The sequence below is a fragment of the Poecilia reticulata genome, linkage group LG2 (assembly GCF_000633615.1).
Source record: "Poecilia reticulata strain Guanapo linkage group LG2, Guppy_female_1.0+MT, whole genome shotgun sequence".
Lineage (NCBI taxonomy): Eukaryota > Metazoa > Chordata > Actinopteri > Cyprinodontiformes > Poeciliidae > Poecilia > Poecilia reticulata.
Window position 1 is genome coordinate 16,717,082 of NC_024332.1, and position 27,211 is coordinate 16,744,292.

Sequence of the window (27,211 nt, forward strand, 5' to 3'; positions counted from 1 at the left end):
GCAACTTGGATGTAACGAGTAACGCGACACTTTTGTAGAAATGTAGTGAAGTAAAAAGTACAGATACTTACTGTAGAATGTAGTGGAGTAAAAGTATAAAGTATCCATTATTAAATCTACTTAAGTAAAGTACAGATACACGAAAACTGTACTTAAGTACAGTAACAAAGTACATGTACTTCGTTACTTCCCACCACTGGTCAGCACTTTAAGAGCCAGCATGCATTGACATAACTTGTATGTTTCCTGCAACTTTCTCATCTTTCTGTAAGTCACTCCTGATCAGATATAATATTAAAAGCATCATACCTTGCCTAATTAGAAAAATCCTAGACTGTAGCAGTGGTCCATATTTTTTTTTCCTTCAAATTAAAGTGTCTGTTATATTTGGAAATCAATGTATAGTCAAAAGAAAGAGTGGTCAGAAACCAGTGTGAAGTTTTTACATTATGATTTGGGTACTGGTAAAGCTTTAAAGTTGCCACTTTCAATATGGCGGCAGCGTTGACGTATGATGCTGCCTCTCCTACTCAAAGCTTCTACACGACACTTGAAAAAAAAGTACCCATTCGCTGCCCCCGTCTGGCAGCGAATGGGTATGAGCTACATATGAAAAGACATCCAATATTCTATCATTTTTTTCAGGTAAAATGTTAGAAACAATTGTGACTAATTAACTTGAATAATTTATGAAAAATAAGGCATAAAACCGAGGCATCTCTACAAACGAGCAACGCCCAAATTCTGGAATGATCCACCGTAAGGTTCAGAAAGGGGGTGTTAAAAGGAAATATTTTAAATTTACTAGAATAGTAGCCCTTAAATGTCAACAATATTAATATAATATTAATATAAACAGCATAAAATGTGAAACTTGCTCGTGAAAAATTCTGAATCTTCTTAAAGATGTGTTTGTTGTGAGCTAAAACAAGCGAACCACCCCCGTGATTCGCCTCCAGGTCAATGTGCACTGATTAGACACGGAAGCGAATCGCAGCTGTCAAACAGACCTTTCTAAATCAGACTCAGCTCGCAGTTAGCAGCAACATATCATCAAACTACACCTAAAATGGACTCTCCACGCTGGCTGCCTCTGGAGTCCAATCCAGAAGTATGTACCCCATCGGCTATTTTCACAGCTGCAAGGTTTTATTCAAGCCATTCATTCTGAAGCATGTGAGCACTAGCTACTGTGCTGGCTAGCAATAAGAACAAAAGCTGAGCCCGGTGTAGGGGCTCTGCTAATAAATCATATGTATTTACCAATTTCTCTTTCTCTATTTTATTATGTTTTCAGGTCATGACCAAGGTAAGCTCTTTTTGGTTCTATTTAACGATAGTGCTGAAAATAAAGAGTTGCAAATAGTGTTCAAATGTGCAAGGCCCACGCCTTGCATATTTGAACACTATGCTACATTTACAGTATTGTCATAAAACAATAAAAAAATAAAATAAAATCGCTGTTAATGCGGTTAAAAACATACTGCAGTGGCTAAATGATGTCCAAACTTAGGAAAACATGTTTAAATAAATTAATTGTCAAAAGCATGTCTGGTTCCACAACCTAAATATATGTCTACAAGCCCATAAATATATATTTTTGGAGGGTGGGTGAGTGGGTTTTGTATTTTCAACCAGATTATGTCCGTGTATCTTATTGTGCATGCTAATTTACTCTGTTTGCATCTAGTTTGTCAGCTGTTTGGGCATGAAGCCGTCTTGGCAGTTTGGGGACGTTTACGGGTTGGATCCAGAGCTTCTGAGCTTGGTGCCAAGACCAGTGTGTGCAGTGCTGCTCCTCTTCCCTGTAACAGAGAAGGTTTGGCATATTTATCCAGTTATAAAACACATAGACGCTCTTGATTTTTAGGTGTCTATAGTTTATGTGCCATTGATGAATGTTGACCAGAAATATTGATGATCGTTTACATGTTTCTTGTCTTTCTGCTGATTTTCTCTTGCTTCCAGTATGAGGCGTTTAAGCAAGAAGAGGAAGAGAGACTCAAAGGCCAGGGGCACGGAGTCTCCCCTGACGTATATTTTATCAAGCAAACTATTGGGAACGCCTGTGGAACGATCGGATTAATTCACGCAGTGGCTAACAACCAGGCTCACCTGCAGTTTGGTGAGTTTTAACTTCATGTGAATCACATTGGAGTGAAAAGTAAAACTGACCAAAAAGCATGTGGATCTGTTCACATTTTGTTGCATCACAACATCCTTAGTGCATTTAGCTGAGAGTTTAGATGAACATGAAGTGTTCATCTAACACTTCATGTTAGATGAAAGGTTTCTTTCACCACAAAGGTGAAAGAAACGTTTGTGGTTTAAAAATAAGATTTGCACAACAATAAACATTTTGTAAAAATTTGTGATAATAGTAATCGTTTCAATATTTAACACAATTTGTGTGAATATAAAAATGTTCCTTTAAAAAAAAAATTTTTCATTGTACGATAATTAGAAATCCAAACAGTTAGACTGAGAGCTGATTCAATGCAAAAACTGAACATTAAAAAACAATTTCCCATAGTCTTCACATTGCCTTGATAGAATCAAACAATAAGAGAAAATTATTAAAGAAATGTCATATTATCTGCTTTATTTTATTCTTGGCTCCATGTGTCCTCTCTTTCTTCCTTGTGTACTTATGTGCTTCCATTCTTCATACAAAGATGCATACCTGGATCATTTGTCCTCCTTTTTTGTGCCCACTGTTTGTTCAATTCCTGTCCTTCCTTCCTATTCTTCTTTTCCAACCTTGCTTCCATCAACCCTTTCCTCCTTCTCTTTCCTCCTTTCCTTTCTTAGTGTTTCTGTTTTTTATTTATTTTTTTGGTCATTGTCTTTAGTATTTTTCTCTCTTGCTTTTATTAATTTAACTTCAAGATTCAGAACTTCGCAAAGTTGCATCTGAAAATAATCTGGGATTTTTTCACAAATGTTTAGTAACCCTTACTTTAGCAATAAGTAGTGTAGTTTAAATCTAATCTTGTATTTAAAAGCGAGAAGTCCTGTACCTTTTATATTTCGCTCCTTCTTCGCAGAGGCCGACTCTCCCCTTAAGAAGTTCCTTGAACAAACGGCAAAAATGACCCCAGAGGAAAGGGCCACGTTTCTGGAAAAAGACGAGGTAGGACGAAGCTGAAGGGAGCATGGATGGACATTAATTTTAGAAACGAACCCGAAGGAACTGTAAAGGAGAAAAGTCAAATGACTGATGTAGTTCTTTTGTTCAATTGTTTCTCCCAGAGCATACGTGTCACACATGAATCTAGCGCACAGGAGGGACAAACTGAGGTTTGGAATAACTATAAGTTCATTTGTAAGATTCATTTGCACTGAATTTGACATGTACACAAATTAACCTCAATGAATTAATTTCTCGTCTGACGTAGGCCCCGAGTTTAGATGAAAAAGTCAATCTGCATTTTATAGCTTTTGTGAACGTCGGAGGACAGTTATACGAACTAGGTGAGTTCACAGCAGCATGTCGCAAATCTTCGTTGCGGTTTGTCACATTACAGCGCCCTGTACAGGTACCAGCACTTTTGTATTAACAAACGTACAATAAAGTCATGTTTTTATTCAAGCTTACAAAGTCTCTCGGTGAAAAAGTTATGAAGGTCTGACTGTTAATTTGAGTTCATTTGTTTAGTTGGGGGCTGGGGAAATCCCCCAAATCATGGAGCCAAAGTTTGATACAGTAAAAGTGATGCTTCAGTTCTTAACTTTTAAGTAGACTAGAGTTCCTAAGAGCTTTTATGCAATAATCCTTAACCTCCTGGTTTCGTAGGGAACAAATATGAAGCTTCACAAACAGCCGATCGAAACGAGAAAGTAGGGGTGCACCGATAAATTGGCTCTGATTTTCCTTCGTTTTGAGACATTGGCTGATCTCCCAAAACAATCTTCTTTGCCTCTGAAAAGGATCTGATAATCAGCCACTATTCCTTTCTGTTATGCTGTGAGAGTGGGCTGGCTGACAGACCTGGCCACCATGTCACGTCTGCAGGTACACAGTTAACAATACAGCTCAGCAACAATACAGTTGCTGAGTTTACAACTCAGCAACTTTGTTGCTATACTTAGTAGACAAAAAAAATCTACATCAGCCAAAATCGTAATTGGCAGATCAGGATTGTTAAGATTGACGATCACCTAGAAAACTGCAATTGGTTCACCTCTATAGCAAAGACACAGTATTCAAGTAAGACTGGTGTTTATTGAAACAACTGAAGAAATAAGAAAATGTCCACTTCCCGAAATGCGGTTATATATATATATATATATATATATATATAATATATATGCAGCCATGGTGATAATTAAAAGGTTTTAAGCAACTATTAATTTCATCTAATTTCATAGATGGACGGAAGCCTTTCCCTGTTGTCCATGGAAAAACTACAGAAGATACGCTCCTTGAGGTAAGATATTGCTAAACACAATTAAGATTATTACATACAAAGTTCACTTTTAGTTTATTTTTTTGTGATGCTGGACAGCGAGAGTTTCCCTTAAATCTGTTGGCAGTAAATGATTTGACTTGTGTGTTCCAGGACGCCGTAGAAGTTTGTAAGGTTTTCATGGCTCGCGACCCTCAAGAGGTCCGTTTCACCATCATCGCTCTGTCCAAAGACTCGTTCTGAGGAAGCTCTTTTTCCTTTTGTTTTTTTTTTGTTTTGTTTTTTTGACCCCAGAAAGCAAAGAAAACATTACTGCCAAACATTCTGAAGTGCTGAATATATTATAAAACACAGATGTTGTTTTTTTCTCTCACAATGTTATAGCAAGCAAATCTCAAACTAAAAGAATACCAGAAATTGGAAATCTGCATCGCTGCCTTGGATTAAGGATTTGCTTCATATGTATGTTTGAAGCTCTTTGGGTGAACATTTAACTGCACTTATTCACTGTTTAATTTTATCGTGTTTGGGTTTGTTTTTGACAATTACTTCGATCACATCATGGAGAGGAGCTGTGGAGACGCATTTTAAGATGCTTTAATTTCATTCTCTCAAAACACTTAAAAGATGTTTCATGAATTAATGCGTTATGAACTGCTTTAACAAAGATGACTGTCGGAGGATAACAAACATCTAGTCTGAACATGTGAGTGAAAGGTGCCTACATTTTTGTAATTATGAGTTTGTCAAATAAAGGGCAAATTTAATAAGCACTTTTTTGGGGTCCTTAGTGTTCATCTTCAAGTTTACATATATTTTCTACTAAAATTAGCTCCCACATTAGATTAGGTTTAATATAAAAACTCCAAAAATTATGATGTGGTTGTAAAAAACAACAAAAAAAACCTGCAAGAGCTGTTTTAAATAGGTTTTAATTTTTAGCTTTTGCTATTACAATATATCATTAAAATGATTCAACCCTCTGAATAGATTTATTCTAAGGAGCTTACATTTACAAATCAGGGTGTAGTCTCAGACATACCTGATGCTGCCGATCAAGATGCCTGTTTTAGAAATATGGCTTAGTCATGAGAATTATCTGAAAGGCTTAAGGAAAAACTGTTGCATTTACAAAATGACACAAACGGACAACAAAGGCTCCAAATGTTGACGATTGTAGAGATGTTAATAGATGTTAAAGATAAAGGAACATTGACTACACCTCCAGGATGTGACAGAACTGTGACAAAAGTATGAGAAGTCTTTAATTGACTCACTTTGGTATGAATTAGCTTACAAGGTTATAAGATTATGTTCTGTGAATACAGCAGTGTCTGTAGAGGAGGAGGATGTACTGTCATATAGTCAGATGAGGCCAAAATAAAACCTGTTTTTAGTAGTTTTATTTTGCAATGTTTGGAGGAAGGAGAATTGGTATAACCCCAAGAACACCATTCCAACCGTGAAGCATGGGAATGGTTCCATCATGCTTTGAGGTGGTTGTTTTCTGCAAAGGGAACAGAGCGAGTGCGTTGCTTACCCAGTCTCCAGACCTGGACCTACTAAAACTTTGTTGGATTGAGCTGAAACTCTGTGTTTCCCAGCAACAGCCCCGAATCCTGGAAGATCTGTATGGAGGAGTGACCCAAAATTGTGTGCAAATCCTGTCAAGAACAGGGAAAGTCTGACCTGTTTAATTGGGAACTAAAGTTTTGCTACCACATTGTTCTTTTCTATTGTATGAAATACTTACTTCAAGCAAAAATAACATTATTTTTATTCTGCGTCAGTTGAAGAGTACCTACATGGTGAAAATGACAGACCTGTAGGTTATTTGAAAGCGATGTGATAGTTTTCAGATCGTGTAATACTCCCTTTCCTCCACTGAGTGGCGCTGTAACGGCGCACTTTGCTTGGATCTCGATGGAGAGATCCGATCGCTGTCAGTTTTCCCAGGTGTTCAAACTTTTTTTTTTTTTTTTTTTTGTATTTTCTTCGAGGTCCATCAGTCTACAGCTCGCCCAACTTTCTTTTCAACGATTTTTGCCCGAGAAGTCTATTCTTCTTCCTCCTCACTTGAGGAAGAGGAAACTTCCGCACGTCTGATCTTTTGCGCTTTTTGTGTTGAACTCGTCCACCCCCTCTTCCCTTATGGTCTTTCTTGGGGCAAAATCGGGCTTTCGTGTTTACCTGGAAGCCGCAGGGGCACGGGTGGATACACCCCGGACCTTGCCTCTCAGCTGCCCCCTCCCTGCTGCAGGTCTGCTGCTCTAAATGCCCTAAACTCTGTGAGCTGACGAAGTCGAGCTCAGGAAGACTCCGAGGACTCTTTTGATCGGAGCTTTGAAGAAAAGAACCGAAGCACAGGTGTGTCGGATGAAAGGACAGGTAAAGCTGCTGCAGCGGCAGGGTGATGCAGACGGAATGTACTAACCTCTTGTTACACCTTGCATCCACCCTGCTGCAAAAGAACAATAGGAAACATTTTTGTGCTCAACAAGAGGTGTGATCACGAGGTCACCTGTGTTTCTGGCTGTCCACGGGAAGACTTTTAAAGGCGATAGTTGTGCTTGCATCTCATAACCTGGAGTGATACGCCTAAATGATGGAGTGGCGTGAGCAGTCCTCCGTCAGCAGCGAGGAAGCATACTTGGAGGCGCAAAGATGGATAGAGGTAAGTAAAAGCTACCTGAGAACTGTTGTACCGAGGATATTCTAACACTAGACGCTTTTATGCTCCAATATATTAGTGATACTATTCTGGAAAGCTCATTTGTTTCAGTAATTCTGCTCAAAAAGTCAAAGTAATTTATATTCATTATGATATATTTCATGCATTTACTTTTATTTTTTATTTTTGACGATTTAGGCTTATAATTAATGACAGCCGCAAAAGTCATTGCACAAGATCGTGTGCTTTAACACAGAAATGACATTTGTGAAGAAAACCACTGGTTTAACATGAACTATGACGGAGATTCCCAAAAGGTCATGGCAGAAGAAGCTGCCTGTTAAGAGTCCTGTATCCAAACATTCGAATGGAAAATGCACTGGAAGAAAAAAGTGCAGTTAAAAAAAAAAGGAGGTGTAGCTATGGAGTCGGGGCTTCAAGAGAACTTTGGGATACAACTGTTACATTTGTTGCGTTAAGCCACTCTGGAGTCAGAGACAATAGCAGATGTGTCTTACCCTGCTGGGGAGTAAAAAGACTGGACTGTTGCTTGACAGTCTTTCTCTCTCAGATGAAAGTAAAGTATGCATTTCATGTGGAAATCAAGGTTCAGTGTCTTCAGTGTTTCAGTGTCTTTTGGTTAGATTTAATGTTAAAAGTAGGGAAGTCTGAACATATCTACAGGTTCATGCTGTTCCTTCTCAACTGGTGTACAATTTAACCAGTGAGATCAGCCTTGCTTCTGGAAAACAAAAATAGTTTCTCAGTGAACGGGTGTCTTATCTTCTTAGTGAAAAGGTTACATTGTGTTGAACTCATTCATCGTTGCAGGACTGCTTGTCTGCTTTTTATTTCTTTAGATCTTGTCAAAACCTGCTCCTCTGTTTTTAAGCTCGTGGGGCTTCAGGGCTCCAGTTTCAAGCAGAAAAAGATACAAAAGCATTAAGAAAAAGTGCAGCTTGTCCCAGTTGCCGAGATGTTAACAAATAATTTGACATATTCTTGGTTTGTTTTGATCTCACACCTTTTTCATGTGAGAAATACTGATGCAAAAATTCTTAAAGCAGTTGCACATCATGGCAGGCAAATTGTTTATGATAATTTCAGGAAATCAGCAACCGAAATAAAGAACAGCTAAGGTTTAGTAGTTTTCATGTTATTAGTTGATTAGTTGAACTGTTTGATCCAGCAAAACCTACAGTAAATTTTTTTTTTAAGCTAACATGCTTCTCTTAGCTTGTCAAGTGTATTTTTGAAGCGGTGTTCCCTTTGTAAGAGCCATGACTGTAGATGTTTATTGCAACTGGAAATATTTTGTGAAACAGACAGAATGTGCTATAGGGCAGCTGAGCAGCAGTGTGTAGAAGGTGGACTTTTTTCCTTATGATTAGGAAAAATTCCATTCATTCCAACACTTTCTTTGGGTGAAAATTGTGTTTAAACCATACAAATGGTAGGATACAATTTTTTTTATTGTTCAAATCCTTGGAATACCTTAATAGGTGAAACATACTTGCCATTTCATGCAGTCAATACAATTTGACATATACCCTCTAAAATGCTAACAAATCTAAAATGTCACCTTACATAAAATTTCCACCCAACTTCTCGCCGTACTCTTTCTTCTCATCTAATTAGGGAGCCATTTTTCTCCCCCCCCCCCTCATTTTGCGAATTCTCCTCCCAGCATGGTGGCACCGACACAAAGCTGCTGCATGACTGTAACTAAACAAATATTGTTCTAATTTCATGAAGGGGTGAATCTGAATGCTTTCAATGTGACATCAGCGTCTCTCCCATTCACACACTGGCCCATTGTAGTGACTCTGCCGGTGGGACTGGGATGGGGGCTGCAGCGCTCAGCTGAAGGCTGCAGTACAAGAAGGTGAAGGTAAAGGCCATGGAACTGCTGGATGAAAAGAATGTGAGAGAGGACTGGCACGGTGGAAATAAAAGAGCAACAACAAACCGTACTCTGGCACTAGAGAAGCTGTTGGCGCCCCCCACCCCCTCGAAGAGAAAGTTTTTGTTGCTATTGGATTGTGCCTCTGAATGATTAACAAGCTGCTTGGCTTCACAGAGCTTTAAACCGAGGCATGTGTGCACTGCGAGGTTGGTGGTAGCGTTAAAAAAGTGAGACTAAACGGTCCGGAGCCCGTCACATGGACACATTCCAGGATTTGCTGCCATGGCTGTGAACGCAGCCCCCTCTGAGGCAGTCGGCTGTCAGCGCAGGGCACGGGATCCTTCGACCACAGGGCCTGTTGGAATAATGGAAGCTCTTGTTAATTGAATAGAAAACCCTTCGAGTGTAACTGTTATGACGACCCCGAACAAGTGGTGGTGTTTGAGCAACTTATGGGTCTGAAGAGCAAGCATATGGCTGCTTGTAATGACAATTAGTGATAATAATGGTTTCCTTTCATTGTTCTCTACTTCTGTTTGTTGTTTATTTTTCAGGAATTTATTTTTTTTTGTAAGTATAAGCACTAAGATTGACAAACTCCATTTTATGTTATACTTTGACCTGCTCATACCAATTTTAGCTTAGTTAAATTTCTCTTTAAGAGCTGTAATTATTAGCATCTAAGCCTTCTTGTAGTGAGAGGTTGTTACTTGTTTACATAAGAAGAGGCGACAAAACGCTGTGAGAATGAGAAATGATACTTGTAAAACAGAAAATGTATTTTTTTCAAACCAAAGTAAAATATTTATGAAGTTGTCTTTCTGTTTAAACTGCAGTTAGCATCTTATATTAGCTATTAGCAGGGCTAGCACAGCTAGCATTACATAATCAACAGCCCTCATGTGTATTCCCTAGAATATAGATGATTACTTCAACTCTTGAGATATCCTGGACAGACAGAGCTCAAAAGGATTGAATAAAGCAGTTTGCTGTACCCCTTTATCAGCTTTCCTGCAAGAATCATCTGAACGTCTTGCTCTCTCACACTCTATTGGAACCTGAAGCGCAGACACACGATTTGTCTTGTTTTTGAAAATAAGAATTTTTTTTCAACAGCTTCTTAAATCTGCATCCTTTGAAGGTATTATATCACACCACTGATACTATAACTAACGTTTGAGTCTTATTCATTCTCCATTATAGTGAAAGGTGTTGCCGGCAGCACGACCTGCCAGCTGATAAGGTACACTTCTCTGATCATTAGAGAAGATTAGATTTTTGATTTTTTTCCTATCAGTGGTCAGGACCAATCAAGGATTATCCAGTTTTCAATCAGGCAACTGCCGATTTCTCAGCAAATCTATAGAAAATGTAGGCCATCTTAAAATCGAACATGCAAAAGAACACACGTGCTAATTTCTGACCAAAGTTTCTGTTTTTGTTATGTAAATATTTTAAGATATAAAACATTTTTGAATTCTTTTCAAGCGAAAGCAGGAGCACAATTCAAAACATTAAAAATGCAAAACATACGGTCTAGCATGTGGGTTTTATCAGTTTGTCAGGTTACAATCAGATTGTTCTCTACGCTCATAAAAGTACTTTTCATTCAGTTTCTATATTTAGCAGTGACTTATTCTGATGCTTAGTACTTAAATATATATTATTATTCATAAGGTTTTAGATATAAGCAGCCCAAGATTTAATACATAGTAAGCTTTATGGAAAGAAAATTAGAAAAAAAAAATCACACTGAGTACTGCAAGATCTTTAAAGAAATTGGAAACTTTTTTTATGAATATTAGAAAACTTTTATGCATGTTTAATAGACAATGTTGTGGAGCAGTACTGTTCTATTACAGAACCAAACCCTACCCTCTCAAAAGTGTCATTAGAAAGGATTTCAGACCTTGACATTTTAAGATGTATCTGTAAAGTCTGAAATTGCTTAGAAAAAAAAGCCAGTGTCAAAGGAAATACTTCACAGATGAAGGGAAAATTGATTTCCCTCCATCAGTGGATCCATCTATTGTCTTCTGTTGTTCCCAGTGGATGGGAGTTGAGCTGGCTGAGAAACGGTATCTGATTTCCTATCTAAGGTAATGATCAAAACATTCCATGAGAAACAATGACAGTATAGAATGGGCCAGTATAGCAATACATTACTATTAAAATAAACTAAAATCAAAGAATATTAACCCAAAAGACAGTAGATAGTATTTGCAAAATTGACAAAAAATGTCATGGCACACGAATCCCTTTGCAGCTGTAAGAAACAGCAGATCTTAAGGCAGGGTTTTAGTTTGTTTTACTCTCAAAAATGCTTTAAATAATCAAGAATAAAGTAGGTATTCAAGAGCAATACAAGCTGGTAGATCTAGAATTCTGAGTTGTATAAATCTGAATGAAATTAAAGTATCCTTCCTGTCCATATTATGCAGGAACCGAGAGAACTACCCAAGCACCCAAGACTTATTTTTATTGGCTGCTATTCCTAGATTTGGGAAAACAAAGGTACTACCAGATTTAACGGCGTCCCGCTCGAGTCTTTCTGTCACTACCCATGAAAACTGAATGGAGAGGAAATTTATTGCTCCTCTGAAGCAATGTTTCCTGGACATTTTCCCCAAATAACTCACAAAATATGTTTTGAATGGCTCTGTTTTTGGAACAGAGTAGTATCAATCAAAACAGTAAGATCGCCAAGTTGATCCGTCTCGGTGGACTTTTTTTTTTACTGTCTTTGAGGGAATGAAATTATTAATAACTTGGAGAGGAAACAACTCTTGCTCTCTGGAGCTGATGTTGCTTCATTGTTTACCTCCATAGAAACGTTGAATCTAGACGGACCATTTGTCACCCTGAATGTTCCCTTTTTGACAGTTTTGACATGAAGTAATTAGTAACTACGTTCAGAATCATCAACGTGAAAACAGGCCCTTGCACAGGAAGCCAGTTGCTTCGGTGTAGAAACAGTTGTAGCTCCATTGTACCAGTGATGACATTAATGGATTCCACAGCTGAATTTTTGTTTTCAATTCAAACCCCGAAGCGTGTGGAAAAATGTTCCCTCTGTTGACCCATACTTCTATGCTCGAGACACAAAGAATGTCAGGAACAATTAGTGGTTGAGTGCTACATCAGTAACCAGATTGGCCTTGGTGTCCCGTATGAATAAACATGGACTCCTCAGACTGTTCATGCACTATCTGGGCTTCCCCCCGTTTGATTTGTTCCTGTAATAATTACTGTTCCTTGCAGAAGTTGAACTTTTTTTCCGTGATGTCATGTTACAACAATGAACTTTACGTCAATCTATTATGTGAAATCCTTCCAATCACAACAAAATAGCTTATCATTGTAAAGTGGATGGAAAAGAAGGCATGGTTTTCAAAATCCCTTAAAAAGCGAGACTCAACCTTTTCCCTGCATTTACGACTGCAAGTCTTTCGGGGTGCGTGTATACCAGCGTTGCCTATCTATAGAAGCAGGTTTTGGCCATAAATAGCAAAGCCAAATAGCTCTAGCTCATTCACATCATGATGGAGAGTTGACAGAGACTGACCGAGCCATTCCAACACATGGATAAGTTTCTGGTCGCTGACCTGGAACATTTAGATGCAACTGGTCCAAAGCAGTTGAATGAAGTGGCTGGATTACTCACTCAGCCTGCATTCACGTTCAAGACATTCCTGCTTATGCCTAATTATTCGATTCAAGTATTTTGAGCAGATCATCCTCTCAAAACCCATGAGGACTGGAGTTTCAGACCCCCTAATCAAAAGAATCCAACTTTGGTCTCACCAAAGAGACAAATGCTTTCTTCCGTCTAATCACTGTTTCCCATAAATGGTTTGTGTCACAATTCAAACTGAATTTCTCTAGGTTTTTTTACAACACATAACCAATTGTTTTCCTGTTGAGAAATTTGGCCACCTGAGCAACGGTGGGTTTCTTTTACAGTTCCCCCAAAGCTACTATGCGTTTCTTGACAAAGGACGGACAGATGGAAGGATTTTTTTTCCCACCTTCACTACTGCGTAATACTTGGTGTTGGTCTGGCACATTAAAACCAAATAAAATGCATTAAAGTTGGTTATTTGGAGCATAATAAAATGTGGGAAAAGACGCAGGCCTATAAAAACTTTTGCGAGGCACAATTGTTTTGCTCGGGCATCTGTCTTTACCCATGGTGAACCGGAACCTTATTTCTGGAGCTTTCCGCATCGTAACTCAGCTGTTGATTCTGCTCCTGTGTTTAGTTCTCTGATAAAACCAGAGCGCCCGTCTGCCGTTCCAGATCAGACCTGTTGATCTTGATGCTTGATAATATCTCTAATAATAGTGGAGCACACTGGTATTCTGTTACAGCACATCCAGCTTGGTGCCAGGGTGGTTCCCACACCTAATACCCTAATTGTCCTCTTTCAGTCAGATTAGCCGATGTCACTTTTGATTAGAAAATGTGAGGGGAGAGCAACATCAAAGTAACACCCTGTGGAAAGAGGATGAAAGATGTTATCGTTCACACAGAGCTGTTTCCTTCTCTATTGTTTATTTGCATGCAAGTGGATCCCAGCAACTTGCCGACGCATCTGTGGAACAGCAGGGGTCAGGATTTCGTATGCTAAATGCACAGCCTGGCTGACTGCTGCCAGTTGCATAAGGTTGTTTTCACTCCTTATAAAATAATGGCAGTTCTCACTGCCTCTCTCATCTTCCTGTTTGTCTTTTTCTTTTTTTTGTCCTGGGGAATTAGTTTGGATACTAATTTTGTGAATGAAAAAGAAAGAAGCAGACTGAACTGAAGTATTTCTTACCATGTAGCTCGATTCCATTGTGCAAATGATACAGAGGTAGGCAGTGGAAATGTGTGAGAACTTTATTCTCGTTCATGTATCTTGGCATGGTCTAATTCTCTTGGAATGATAAGCATTCGAGGCCGTGGCCATCTCTGGTTACCCAGGGCGTGTTCTGAGGTGTAGTGCAAATTGTTTGAAAATAATAATAGTTACGTTTAGTCGCCTTTAACTGTTTCGCTTTTTCCTGTCTTGTCCGTAATTTTGTCCTGCACTTCACTTTGCAAGAGTTTTTTTCAAGCTTGCTTTAAAACATGGGCGTAATCCTTGATTGTAAATGCCGACAAGCCTACTTATTTTTGTAGTGTAATATAGAAGACCTTTTAAGAATATGCTTGAAACCTATGTTTTGTTTTAGTTTTTTGGCTCAAATTAAGGACATTTATTTACTGATTTAAGTACATGGAGTGTTGTTGCATTTTGCTTTGATCCTTTTTGAGCTTTCTTGCAACACTTTGTTTTTACACCTGCTAATTCTGGTTTAAAACAAAAACAGAAATCACAAATCAAAACCTTTCTATTTCTAATTGACCGAAATGATGAAAGATGTCACACCTGTGCGACACCCCTGACTCACCAAGCGAGGTAATCACAGGCCCACATCAGGTGGGAAAGTCTTTGCAGGTAAAGGGAGGCATGAAGTGAACACATATAGTTTCTTCGACTAAGCAGTCACAGACTAAGAAATGATTTGTAACAAGAAGAGCAAGAAGTTCTTCAATTCAATTCAGAAGCATTAGGTCAGCCTGAGTTCCTCTGCCAGTGTTGTTTTAGAAAAGAACGAAAGCCTTCTTACCCTACCCCACACTTTATTTTCGCAACTTCACAGCATTGCGGGACACCGCCGAATCCACTCGCCTTTCCTGGCTGCATGTGTATTTTTTGCAATAACATGAACATCACAGGAAGTGTGGAAGATTGAATTTAGCGGTTAAACACATGTCAAGCCACATTATAAGCAAGGAGGAGTCAACAAGCAGCCAGAAGCTGCTTTTTAGAATCGGACGTCGCTGAACTCTGTCCGTCAATCCGTCTGTCTGTCGTGGTACACAGGACGCTAATTAAAGACGTTTTAACACTTACTCTTCTACAAAAGGAAATATTGTGAAAATTGTTACCAGAAAAATTTTATATTGGTCCATATTACTTCTGTGATTAAAATTCCACCACTTCAAATGAGTGTTATGAAACTTCAATGTTTCGATTAGCGGTGCGTCAATTGGAGTTTTCTGGTCAATCAACAATCTTTAAAAAAACTTTACCTTGTGATTCCGATTTTGGCCGATGACAATTTTTATTTATTTTTTTCCAGATTTTTAACAACAAACGTGTAGATATGACCTGATGTTTGTCAGAGTAAGTCAGGAAGGAGAGTGGCTGATTTTAAGAACTTTGCAGAAGTACATAAGGCAGATTTGATTTGTAAGTATTGGCCGATCCCAGACCTCCCAAAATTAAGTAAATATGGTCCAATTTATCGATACACCCTACTTTTGAAAGTTCACAACATATTCATGGTTGTTATTTATGTAGATATGAATCCTATCACTTTTTATTTATCAATTTATTTTCTAGTTCACACATTGTTTGAGTAGCACAGTGTTGTATTGAAAGTATTGAGCAGGACTGCTGAGTAAATACAGTTTTTTAGCCTCTCTGTATTTAAGAGATCCAGATTTAGACTTTATTAGACCAGGAAGCATTCCAACAAAACACTGCAGGAATCAGGGAGTGGCTAAAAATCATGCACTTTGTTGCAAAACATTAAAAAAAATAATTGTGTTTTTTTTTCACATAAAAATGCTGCATGAGAGAGAAGCTGCACAGGAAATGTAGTAAATCCACGAATCGCTGTAGAAGTCCTGCACATTTGCTTCAGTCGCTCCATTGCATGTGCGCTTGTGTTTAAGGCTACACGTCAGGGTGTGCATGCATTCATGCATGCAGTGTCCGTGTTTGCTTACATAATGGTTCCTGGTGTTTCTGCTGCGGCGGTTTGAGATCATGGGAAAAGCATGAGGCTGTAACACAGCCGCTGTGTTCCTTCAGTGTTCCAGCCTTGTGGCTTCTGCAGACTGACTCCAGTACAGTTTTAACACAGCCCGCACATTTCCCAGCAGCTTCCAGCATTAAAGTGAGAGGAAATCACCCACTCGGGACCCCCCTACCCCCAACCCCCTGAGGAATACCTGGAGGACCTTACTTAACGTTGGCCCTCAGAGACAGTGTAGGAACTCAGAAGGAAATACCTCTGACTTCCTCTGCTACTGTTCTCAACATCCTACCTTTATTCTCCAACGCTCCCCACCCCTCATCACACTCTGCCCCCCTCCTCCTCCTCCTCCTCCTACTCCTCTCCTTACCCAACCCTTGCTGACTGTTTTTGCTCACTGTTCTTGCATTCTTGCTTCTTTTTTTTTTTTGTTTCTCTCTCCCCAGGCAGCAACCAAGAAAAAATTTGGGAACGGCGACTTCCGATCAGCCCTGGAGAATGGAGTTCTGCTGTGTGAGTAAGTACTCCTCTTTTCCCAGGCATCTCTATTAGGCCACTCATTCATAAGGAATCCCTTCGCTCTCCTCCACGTCTGCTCTCTTCCAACGTAAGTGTCGCTGATATTTCCCAGGCAGACCCCCTGCCAGGCCACTGTTTGTTTGTTAGCTTGCATAAACGGAGCCAGGGTTGTCCGGACGGAACAATGGAGGCAGTTATTTGTAGGTTATTTGATGCTATCACGATCAGACTTTCTCTCATGCCTTGCTGGATAGGAGAGCGATGTCTTTCCAGTTGTGTTGCCTGGTGGACAGATGTTATGGATCTGTGGATTGGGCTGCGTGCCGTCCTCGCTGTAATGAGAAGCTGTGCAGTGGATGAAAAAGTTTCAGTTTTGACCACAGGAAGGTTTCAAAGCATGCTGCTTTCTAATTTCCCCGAATGGATATGGGACGAGCCAACAAGTCAGTTTTATGAGTCCATGTTTTTGTGACATTTGCTTTTTTTTGCCTTGACTCAATAACTCTTCTCAGTTAGGACATTTGTACGGCAGAGCATAATGAAGCAGCACGCATATGTGCAAATTGCTTAACGGACACTGTGATGGGATTTGCACATGTCAGCATGAGGTTGATAATTAGCAGCAGCCCGTGCAGAGTCGTCCAAACCTTTATCGGCAGTCGCTCGAAGGAGAAGAAGAAGAACCGCCTCGCTCTGCTGATTGGGGCCTGACTCTGACGAACAACACCGTCTGCAGTTTTTTTTTTGTTTTTTTTTGCGTTTCTTTTTCTTTTCAGTCATCAAGCTGTCCGTGTTTTCTCAGCACGAGGAAGAGGAAGACAGATTAAATCACCTTCACCTACAAACACAACCCTCCTGCTCCCATTGTGTTGCAGATATCCCAGTTTCTTGCTTGCAAAGGAATGTCCAGTGTTGCTCTCACACATGATTATATCCTACTCAGCCTTAAGTGTTTGTGTTTTATCTCATGAAAATCCATTGTTTCGCTGTAAAATGACCAGCATGAACCCAAGTGCAGCCCCCCACACCCCCAACCCCAGCCCCACACTCTTTCTTTAAGTCTATTGTCAGCCTATCCCATCCGCCTACAGCCAGAAAATTGCTTCATCTTATACGGAGTTCAGTTTCTTTAAAACAATGGCTTCTTTAGTTGCATGTTTTCAAAAATATTCCCACAACTTACTTTTTAAGTTCATTTCTGCAGTTGTTCCATCATAACTAGTCGTTATGGAAGCTGTGCAAAAATATTTACCGTGCAATGACTGTATGATTAGCATTTTTTTTGGAAAAAATAATATATATTTTGACCATTGACCACCTTGAACCATTTTAATAGAAGACTTGAGAGCTAACATTTGTAATAAATTAAAGTAAATTGGTACCTGGCTAAACATGTAGATTAGACAAACATAGACATATGCCTTTTTTAAACTACGTTCTTTATGCTTTACGGTTCCAACTGCTGTGTTATCCTGAAGACATCGCCTGATAGATTTATCTCCAAAGTAATGATCAAAACACCGATACTCGATTGTTCTAATTGGATTAAGATAAACTAGATGTGGTGGTTACACTTGGTTAAAATAAGATAATTTACAAAAATGTTTCAACTATCAGGAGTAGTCACGGGTAAAACGGCTCAGAGAGAGAGTCAGCTCCTTTTGGTCTTCGGTCACGGTTCTCATAGAAGAAATGGGTTTTCACATTCTGGAAACTCATCCCAAATGAATGACTTCCGAGGAATGTTGCTGTATTCTGTTCAGCCTTCGTATTATCTGCTCTCTCTTGGACTCTCACATGAACCACGGACATGTCCCAAAATGTTGTGGAAAATACCAATCCTTTTGAATAGCTCTGGTGTTTCTTTGGCCTCATTACTAAACACCTCATTGTTAGCAAAAATAGTTAACTCTGAGTCCTGGATGTGCTTATACGCAGTGGGTTCATTTGTCAGAAAACAATCAGACTCACAGGTTTCTGATCAGGAAGTCACTTCTTGATCTTGCATCAAACTAATTGTCGTCCTATTTCAATTAACAGCAAATTTCTCACTGGATATCTCATAAATATCTTAACTGGATAATGTCTAAAGTCTAAGATATGTTTGAGTTTCCCCCCCTTGATCTGTTAGATGTGCAACTCGATCTCATATATGTGGAAGATGGATAATAACTGAAGTAATTACCCATTATTGTGCAGAACAATAATGTGTTTCCAGCACATTATTGTTCTGCACAATAATGTGCTGGAAACATAGTACAAATAAGACTGTGAAATATATTATCTGTGCTCAGATTCTGTGCTGTGATTGTGAAAAACTATTTATGCTGCAGAGTAAAAAACCTTCTTAAACACCCTAACTACAAAGGTTGTCACTGCAGGCAGTTGTTTTTATTTTTTATCTTGTTTTATATTGACTCTTACTCTATAACTTTCCTTCAAAGTGGTTTTAAACGGCACCACAAGTCCATTATCCTCTACCTAAAACCGTAGCTGTTTTCCGAGTTTAAATGTGGTTATTCAGGTTTGTTTTGAGGTTACTTCTGCAGTGGAGGGCATGTTTTTGGAAGCACAAGGGCTCATTTTTGTTTACACCATGGCGCGGCACCGGTGATTTACTAAACTGAAGCCAGGTGGCCACCATTAAACCAGGTCGTAAACACACAACACCACCAGGACTGTGCATCAAATCCTGCTCATTCCTGCGTAGCTGGGGCAGCTTTGACAATGAGCGGGTGCTTTCACTTACCTTTTAATTTACCCTGATGTTCTGTGTCTCTTTCCTCTGATTACAGTCTGATAAACAAGATCAAGCCTGGCACCATCAAAAGGGTCAACAGGCTCCCTACACCTATTGCTGGACTGGTAAGTCGTCTTCTGTTCTTGTTTAGTCTGGGACTGTGTTTTCAAATTATGCCAATATAGCCGTCAGTGAAAGCGTTTCTAAGCTTTACACCACATCATTTTCTCACGTTTTTCCTCATGTTTGTAACGCTGCTGATGTTCGGTGCTGTGAGTTAAAGCAAAGGGAATAATGAAGTTTGACAGGTCAAGGTAATTGGATATGTGCTTCCTCATACTTGCCCAGTAAGTTTGGTGAATGAGGAGCTGCTTCAAAGGATGCAAATCGCTTACTTAACAATTATGTTACAATAATGTCAGACAGTCATTGTAAAGTGGGATTAAAAAAAAGGAAATAGCCAGGGGCTGATTCATTCTGAAAATAGGTAATGATGAGTCTTCTTTATTTTGGCAACATCCAGACTCTTTAATGACAGGCAGAGATTAAAAGATGAAAAGGATAAAACCAAAAGAGCTGCAATAGTCCTGGCTGGTATTCCATTTCTGGTTGGACAAAACATTTCCAAAACATTTGGGTTAGAATTAATTTCCTCTGGCAGAAATGAACAACTGCAGCTATCCAAAGTCTAGATTTTGGTTGTTGCAGCCGTAATGAACAACTGAAATGCTGACTTTGCTTCTTCTTCCTTCAGTAACAGCCTCCACACAGAAGAGAGTGGAAGTGCAACACAGATTGATTACTGATTATTCCCAGTGCATGCACTGATCAGGATCAAATATTTGAGTTTCCAACAGGTTGGCCAATTTTCAGGACTGGTTGGGCCTGTGAGTTTGATTACATCTTTTTTTATTCGCCACAGCTTCATTGGACAAGGCGCTAAATCCCACATTGAACTACATGCTGCAAAAATAATGTATGAATGCGTGTGCATTTGTGAGTGTGGTTAGCTGCATGTGACTCCAGTAGAAAGGTGTTTTAATTGGTCAGTATAGATTCAAAAGTACTATAGCTTAGTCTGTTTACCATTTAATCAAGTGCATCTCCAAAGTAGTCCAATCAGGTTTTATGTCATTCTTGAAAACTGGGTTTTTGAATGATGGAGCAGTCTGTCTTTTAAACTCTTTAAGATGCCAGTTATAAATCTTAACTGGAAGATGTGGCACATTGCACATCTTCCAGTTAAGGCTTTTGGGCCACCATGGCTCTCTGCAGATGGATGTTTTGGGAGTGCCTGCAAACAAGTTCTCGGGAAGTAGAGGCTTGAAAACCTACCTAATACCCATCCCTGCGAAAGCTCTCTCTAGTGGGAGTAATTGAGTCCAGCTGTCTAGAGGAATTATAGACATCCCTCTCCCAAGTGTGTGTGTGCGTGCGTGCGCGCGTGTGTGTGTGTATGTGTGTGTCTCAGCATGTTCATGAGACAACAAACGTCGTCAGTAAAACAAACAGACTGTAAATCATAAAGTGTCATATGTGTTTTGTGGCAAAATCAACTTTTTTTTTCTTTTTTTTTTGCCATTTGCTGTGTTGACGTAAAGGCTGGGCACCTGCTGAGGTAATGGGTACGGCTCCATCGCGGCGCTTGTGTGGTATTTCCGAGGCTTGGACGCAAACCTGAAACCACCTGATCATAAATTCCCCCTTCCAAAGGCTTCTGGCTGGCCTGAGGCTATCCATTACTGCCGGCCACATGGAGCGAGGCTGGATGCTCTCCCGACAAACATTACTCACTCTCACTCTGAGAGTTGTTGAGACTTTACTCCCTCAGCAGTAAAGTGGTCTTGCTATCTGCAGTCTTTAAAAATAGCAGGGAGTGTGAGGATGGGATAAAGTGTTAGGCGGTGTTTAAAGTAGAGAAACACCAATCGCTGACTTCCAGTCTTCATTTTTCTGAAGCTTTGATCTGTCAAGGCCAATTTTAGCTGAAATGCGGCACTGTATACAATGTTGACATAATGAGGGCTTCAGTTGGCCTTATTGTGGCATTTTCCTAAACAAGCATTCTTCTTTCATTCATAAAACTAGATCTACATCTGCAAAATGCCTTTTATTTCAAGCCAGACTACTCTTATACTTATAAGCCACCAGCTGGTGGTGATAATGTTTGCTCAAACAACAAAATTAACTAGAATGCTCTAAACATACATGGCTAAGGCAGAAAGCTAGGCTAAAGTTTAAATGCTACCACCCAAGAGAAACTAGAACTTTAACAATTTGTGTGATTTACAAAAGGCTGCCAACATTCCCAAGTCCAAAACAGAAGTTGAAAGTTCAAAAGGATAAAACAGAGCAGCTTAGCTTTAATATATGTCTAGCCTTCGTAGCATCTGATAGCGTTAAATTCGGATCAATTCATCTCTTTGCCAAGTGGATGAAATGTCCTCACTGTGTTATGTGGCAAAAATACCCAATCAAAAGTGGAAAAGACAAGAAAAGGCAAACCATTTGTACAGTTCCCACTGGAAAATTGTGCTCTCCCTCTGCATTTAGTGGGTGGATTTGTCAGCTGGGGGGCGGTGGCTCTTCTGATTGATCAAATTGGTCAGATTTTCAGTTTAAATCCATTTTTGCAGTCTGCACAGGAGAAGACAAAGGCAGAGGAAGACAAAGAAAAATAAGAAGGGTAAGGAAAAGGAAAGGATAAACTTTGCTTTTCCTTTCCTTCTTAATCCTCTTCGTCCTCCTCCAACCTTCTCCTCTTCTTCTACACTTTTTGATTCCACATCATGTCCCCCACTACTCTTCTTACAGCTGACCAACAGGAAAAGGAATGTTTTTGGCTTTTTATTCCCTACTCTGTCGGATTGGTTGTTACTTAAAACCAACCTGACGAAGAAGAGCTATTTGTAACTACGCCTCATTGCCACTTATATGTGAACATTTGCCATCATCATCATCACCATCACCATATGTTGTTTTACTTTTGCTATCTGAAGGGTTTTAAATGGTTTAAATTGATACCAGCTTAAAACTCTGGCAGAGCAAAATCCCAAGGGAGGGATGGGAATATTTAGCAATGCTGGCTCCCAACCTGGGTCTATTCTTTGGTTTTACTCATGTCCAAGTGAATTTTTTTTTTTTTTTTTTTCCTGTCAGCACATTTCATACTCTGCAGGCTGTGGGTTTGGACCATCTCAGCCCCGGCTTTGGGCCTGGTTCTGCCCACCCAAAATACACAGTAATTGGTGTGGTACTGGATGTCCTCTGCATACACCAACCCCTTTGTGAGTTGAGGTACCAGAAGGAGGAGACAAGCAGGCAGTTTCGATAGGCCCCAGGGTGTCTTTACACATGTAGATGTGTGTGTAATCATCTGTGCAATGACAGGCATTTGACCATGCTTTGTTACTGTGTTTATGTTCTACGGGTGCATGTTATGACTGGATCGGACTGCTGGAACTGTCTGGCTCAATAAAGCCCTGTTTGAGGAGTGGCAGCATGTCAAGTATTCCAATCTCCTCTTACTTTCTTTTCCCAAGATTTGGAAGTGTGTAGCCTGATATTTTAAGCATAGTTTTCCATGCTATGTTTGCTTCCTAGGTTGTGCGAGGGTAATCTGATAGTAATCCTCGTCCTTAACCCGACGAACGACCCGAGGGACATCAAGATGCACATTTAAGGATAAAATGCTAAGTCAGACAACCTGTGAGGCAAATCTTTTTCTTCCTTGTTGCGAAGTGCTTGAATCAGTGTTTTTCCAGTCTCCATTAGATTACCCTTTTTTAGCAATGCACTGACTAGACGACATTGATAGGTAATGAAATATGAACTTCCACTGTTTAAAAGAAGTTTCTTTAAATAAGTTCCATCTCCTTTTTGTGTGCTTGTGTCAATTACATTGGTGCACAAGTAACCAGCTGAACAAAAAGTGTTGGTAAACAGTCTGGCGGATGAGAGACTTTTGACCAATTTTGACATAAATTCTGTTGCACTTCAGTTGCACGGGTTTCAACTTTACATGTTTGAACCACAATTTGACCCCAGTGACCTCTGAGCCTTGACAGATGTTGCCGTAGAAAGCTAAGGTAAAACGCTAACAAGGACATCACCCTTCCTAATGACTTGAACTTCTTCTATTGTAAAGCGATTGGATTTGATTTTAAACATGTAAAAAAAAAAGGGAAACAAAACACAAAGGATACATATTTATGAATGTACTCAAACGTAATTCCAATAAGTTGCCTCCTTCCTTTTGTGGCATCACAGGAGGCATATTGGTTTTTGAGAGGGTAGGGTAGGTAATCACCATGGTCCGGAAAACTGGACCATGGTGATTAGGAACTATGTAAAATGAGTTTGACTGATCTGATGGTTTGTGTGGTCCTTTTATATATAATTATTCATGAATAATTATGTTGACTTGAAGGCTTTTGTCATTTTTCAGACAAATCCCCTTTTCAAATGTCTGCTATGCTAGAAAAATGACAGAAGCAAAGTTTAATCTAAAAAAAAAACGGTTTTCTTAAGTCTAGATCCTGCTTTTGATTTTGGTACCACTTTTTAAATAGGAGTCATCCAAGGCTGCATTCGAACACAATGGCTGAATTACAAGAAACAGGAAGAGCTGCAACCCATTGTCAATAAACACCCACAGATTGTTGGCAAGTCCTTAAGGACAAAGGGAAGCAGTTAAGATCCTGTAATCAAGGAAGGACGGAAAGAAAAAAAACATTTTGCTTTCGAAACCACAGCGACTGGTTTCCTCATATTCCACATACTTGCATTGTCTGTAAAGATGGAGGCTGTGCAACGCAGTCATAAACATCCACCTGTCTTTAAATTGTCCTTGTTGTGTTTTCAATGCTGTGTGTGTGTGCGTGCGTGCGTGCGTGCGTGCGTGTGTGCGTGCGTGTGTGTGTGTGTGAGGGTGGGTGTGTGTGTGTTAGTGCTGGATTTCTATTAGTGTTTCTATTGGTTTAATGTTTTGAGGTGCGTCTTGATGTCCGTCGGGTCGCTTACCTTTGAAAGAGAATCAGGCCCCAACATCTCAGATGCTCCACCATACCTGACCCTTTTAATTGTCAGTCAGATTGTAGCAATTGGTAAGTTTAGGCAAATTATAGTAGCTATTTTTCAGACATCTGTCATTCTTAAATGTCGTGCTTTTCAAATTTCAAGGGTGACTAAGAGAAAAGAGTCGTTGTCATTTCCTGTTTATACCATTTTGAAGCAGGAAATCACATATTGCTAATTAGAAGTTACTCAACATGAATGAATTTTACATATAAATTTTAAAAAATCAGCTATATTTATTCTACAGTAATTTGTAGAGGTGTGATTAAGTATTAGATCTAATATTAAAAAATAATAGAATAATATTTCTTTTTTTTTCATGACTGAACAAATAGATTTGTTAAGTTGCTTTTTATAGCTGTTTAAATTTGTATCTGTATTTAGTTAAGATATAAAAAAAACTTAACAGTAGACATTTTGACATCTTTTTAGTTAATTTCTTTTTTGTTTCCATTTCCATCTTTGTGTTCATATTTAGATTTTATAATTGTCAATATATTCAGTTACCATATAAGGGATTTGTGGGGTCATTTTATTGACACATAGAATTAACATAATCCAGTTTATTAACTAGCAATGTAATCACCTAAATGCTACGTTGGAGAGTTGCAGCTCTTTTGGAACCATAAATGGTTTAAAGCTGTGCTTCGCCGGCCCTTTCCTTGTAATTTAGCATCATGTAGTTTTAGTTCAGTCGAGACTAATTATGTCTGTCTGCTGAGACATTTATCTCATGCTTTCAATACTGAGGGTGTAGAAAGGTGTGTAAACATTTTAAAGAGAGTTAATGGAGTTAAACTTTCCAAATAGGTAGCTCACTGTCATGTGTCCTTTGTTATTTATACATACAGGCTGTACTCGGTGATGTTGTCATAAATTTAGGGTCGGTGAAATGCACACAGGAGAGGCATGCAATGACAACAAATGATGGGTTTGCTAAGAGCCTGAGAAAATCGCTCAGCTTTTTGCTCTGACAACTTAAAGCTTTATAAATATCGCAAATGTTTTAATAGCTTTTGTTATTAAAAAAAAAAGAAAAAAAAAGGTGAGAACATTTCAACAGTGTCATGATGCTTTCAGGGTGACAGTTTTCCCACCCGACTGATCCATCGCCCCTCAGTAAACTCCTCAGCTTGTTTCTTAAGTATTAATTAAGATGCAAATGTTGGGAGATTAGATGCTTCTTTGACTAATTACTAATAAGAATGTCTGTCACATAAATATAGAGCCACCCAGCCCTTAATTATCCCAGCCAATGTTGCGATCACATCAAAACCCTTTCGAAGCAAAAAACCAACCAAACAAACAAACAAAAAAATCACAATCCAGAAAAGCAATGGTGCTTTTGTACTGGAAGGTTTATTTTGAACTCGTGAGACGTGCGCACATTTATAGCACAAGACGTCCTCCGGCTCACATCTGTGCAGCTCCTGCGCTCTCAGACATAACCTTTATGCAATGGGACTGACACGGTGTCGGAGGACAAACCGCCTCTTCCACTCCCACGTTTTCATGAATAGCTACGGGGAAATAGTTGTCCGCCCCTGTCACCCGACCTCATGTTTCATAGCAACTGAATGTCTACAAAATACTACTCAGGTATGTTTTGATTAAAAAAAAGGCTTGGCAGGGAGGACAGGGTGCAGTTTCTGGGTGTGAGAAGAAGAAGAAGTAGCAGAAGAAGGCCATGTGCTGCTGCTGCGTGCGTCACTTTTGCACTTGCATGGCAGGTTGGGTGGGACTTGTACATGCCTCTGATGTCATTCTTCCTGCTTTGGTTTGGTCCCCACCCTAATCCATCCCACAGGTGGCTTTGCCTCTGTCACTCAGCTCCTGTCAGGCAACCCCCGCCTCTTCTTTCATCTCTCTCTCTCTCTCTCTCTCTGTCTCTCTATCTGTGTGTGTGTGTTCTGCTTCGGGTCACTTCTTATTTGCTGCACTCACACGCTCCTCCCTGCAAGCCGCTGTTCCCTGTGGTGACCTGAACTTTGGAAGCAATCAGTTGTAGGCTGTTCCCTGTCAGGGAGTTGTTTTTTTTCTGTCTCTCTCTTCCTCCCACCCCTCACCGTTTTTTTTTGGAGCGATTATTTTCTGCGTCTGAGCACGGGGGACGGCAATCATACCTGCTTTGTTCTCTGTCCAGGACAACCTTAACGTCTTCCTCAAGGCCTGTGGGAAGCTTGGACTAAAGGAGGCGCAGCTCTTTCACCCCGGGGATCTGCAGGACTTGTCCACCAGAGTGACAGTAAAGTAAGTTTTGATCTTGCGAACACTGCTTTACACCCACTCACCTCAGGCTAAACTGTACATTAAGAGAGCCATCTTTCACCGTACTCTTACCTCTCGCTTTAAAGTGCCATGAAGCGTGAGGTTCCTCACATAAAGTGTGACTCCGGCTGTATTTAGATGTTGCTTGTGCTTCTTTCAAATGGAATGGCGTCTAACGGGCAGGAGGACGCACTCAGAGGTGATGTGAGAGTGATATTATAATTTAACTTAACAGTCTGATCAGACAACATCTTGCTGGAGTTACACACTGGGCTTATTAATTTTCCGTTCCACGCATTGTTTTGTTTTCAGTTAGCCACCTGTCAGGGAGGCATGTCGACCAACCAGTTCTGCTCTAACTTTCAGTCTGTCTGCTGAGATGGACAGTTTATACAGTATTTTGCTGTGCAAGCAAAAACAAAAACTCTTGAACGTTGTTCAAGACTCAAACGAGGTTACAGTGTTCACATACAGCAACAAGCTGAGGGGATTCATCCAGAGTTAGCTGGTTTCCCTTCAGTTGGCTCTGGTGTACTTTCTGTCAAACAAGTCACACCTAGCTTGGCCACATAATTGCGCCGTTTAATTTCATCTCAGGCGTTATCACCTTGAGAAAGTAGCTCCACTTCCTGGAGCGTTTTCTTTGCTTTGATTCCTTCCAAAGTGTCATCCCAATAAAACAATAAAGCATGCGCAGTCGGCATGTGTGTGCGATTGTGTGTGCGTGCGCTTGTCACATAGGATGTACTGTTCACGGACTGGAATATGGA

General features: G+C 39.8%; 2 protein-coding genes across 13 annotated transcripts in view; both read left to right on the top strand.

Moving 5' to 3' along the window:
• Positions 1-977: 977 nt before the first annotated feature.
• On the top strand, positions 978-5,182 carry uchl3 (ubiquitin carboxyl-terminal esterase L3 (ubiquitin thiolesterase)). The gene is made up of 9 exons (XM_008433642.2): positions 978-1,111; positions 1,298-1,309; positions 1,691-1,819; positions 1,969-2,125; positions 3,048-3,133; positions 3,253-3,300; positions 3,399-3,474; positions 4,372-4,430; positions 4,563-5,182. Exons 1-9 carry the CDS (start codon positions 1,070-1,072, stop codon positions 4,650-4,652), a joined length of 699 nt encoding a protein of 232 aa, XP_008431864.1. The 5' UTR covers positions 978-1,069; the 3' UTR covers positions 4,653-5,182.
• A 1,255-nt stretch (positions 5,183-6,437) lies between these two features.
• Positions 6,438-27,211, top strand: part of lmo7a (LIM domain 7a) — a 59,515-nt gene continuing 38,741 nt past the window's right edge. For 3 of the 12 annotated variants that reach the window (XM_017302068.1, XM_017302080.1, XM_017302073.1), the window contains exons 1-4: positions 6,440-7,083; positions 16,285-16,355; positions 19,153-19,222; positions 26,317-26,423. In XM_017302068.1, the coding sequence (XP_017157557.1) occupies positions 7,012-7,083; positions 16,285-16,355; positions 19,153-19,222; positions 26,317-26,423 (320 nt within the window). In that variant the 5' untranslated portion in view covers positions 6,440-7,011. The other 9 variants (XM_017302076.1, XM_017302078.1, XM_017302097.1 and 6 more) reach the window with 8 other exon arrangements.

Coding starts and splice junctions, on each gene's coding strand:
- uchl3 (XM_008433642.2), top strand. CDS start 1,070: ATGGACTCTCCACGCTGGCTGCCTCTGGAGTCCAATCCAGAA. Junction 2,126..3,047: donor CCAGGCTCACCTGCAGTTTG/GTGAGTTTTAAC, acceptor CCTTCTTCGCAG/AGGCCGACTCTCCCCTTAAG. Junction 4,431..4,562: donor CAGAAGATACGCTCCTTGAG/GTAAGATATTGC, acceptor TGTGTGTTCCAG/GACGCCGTAGAAGTTTGTAA.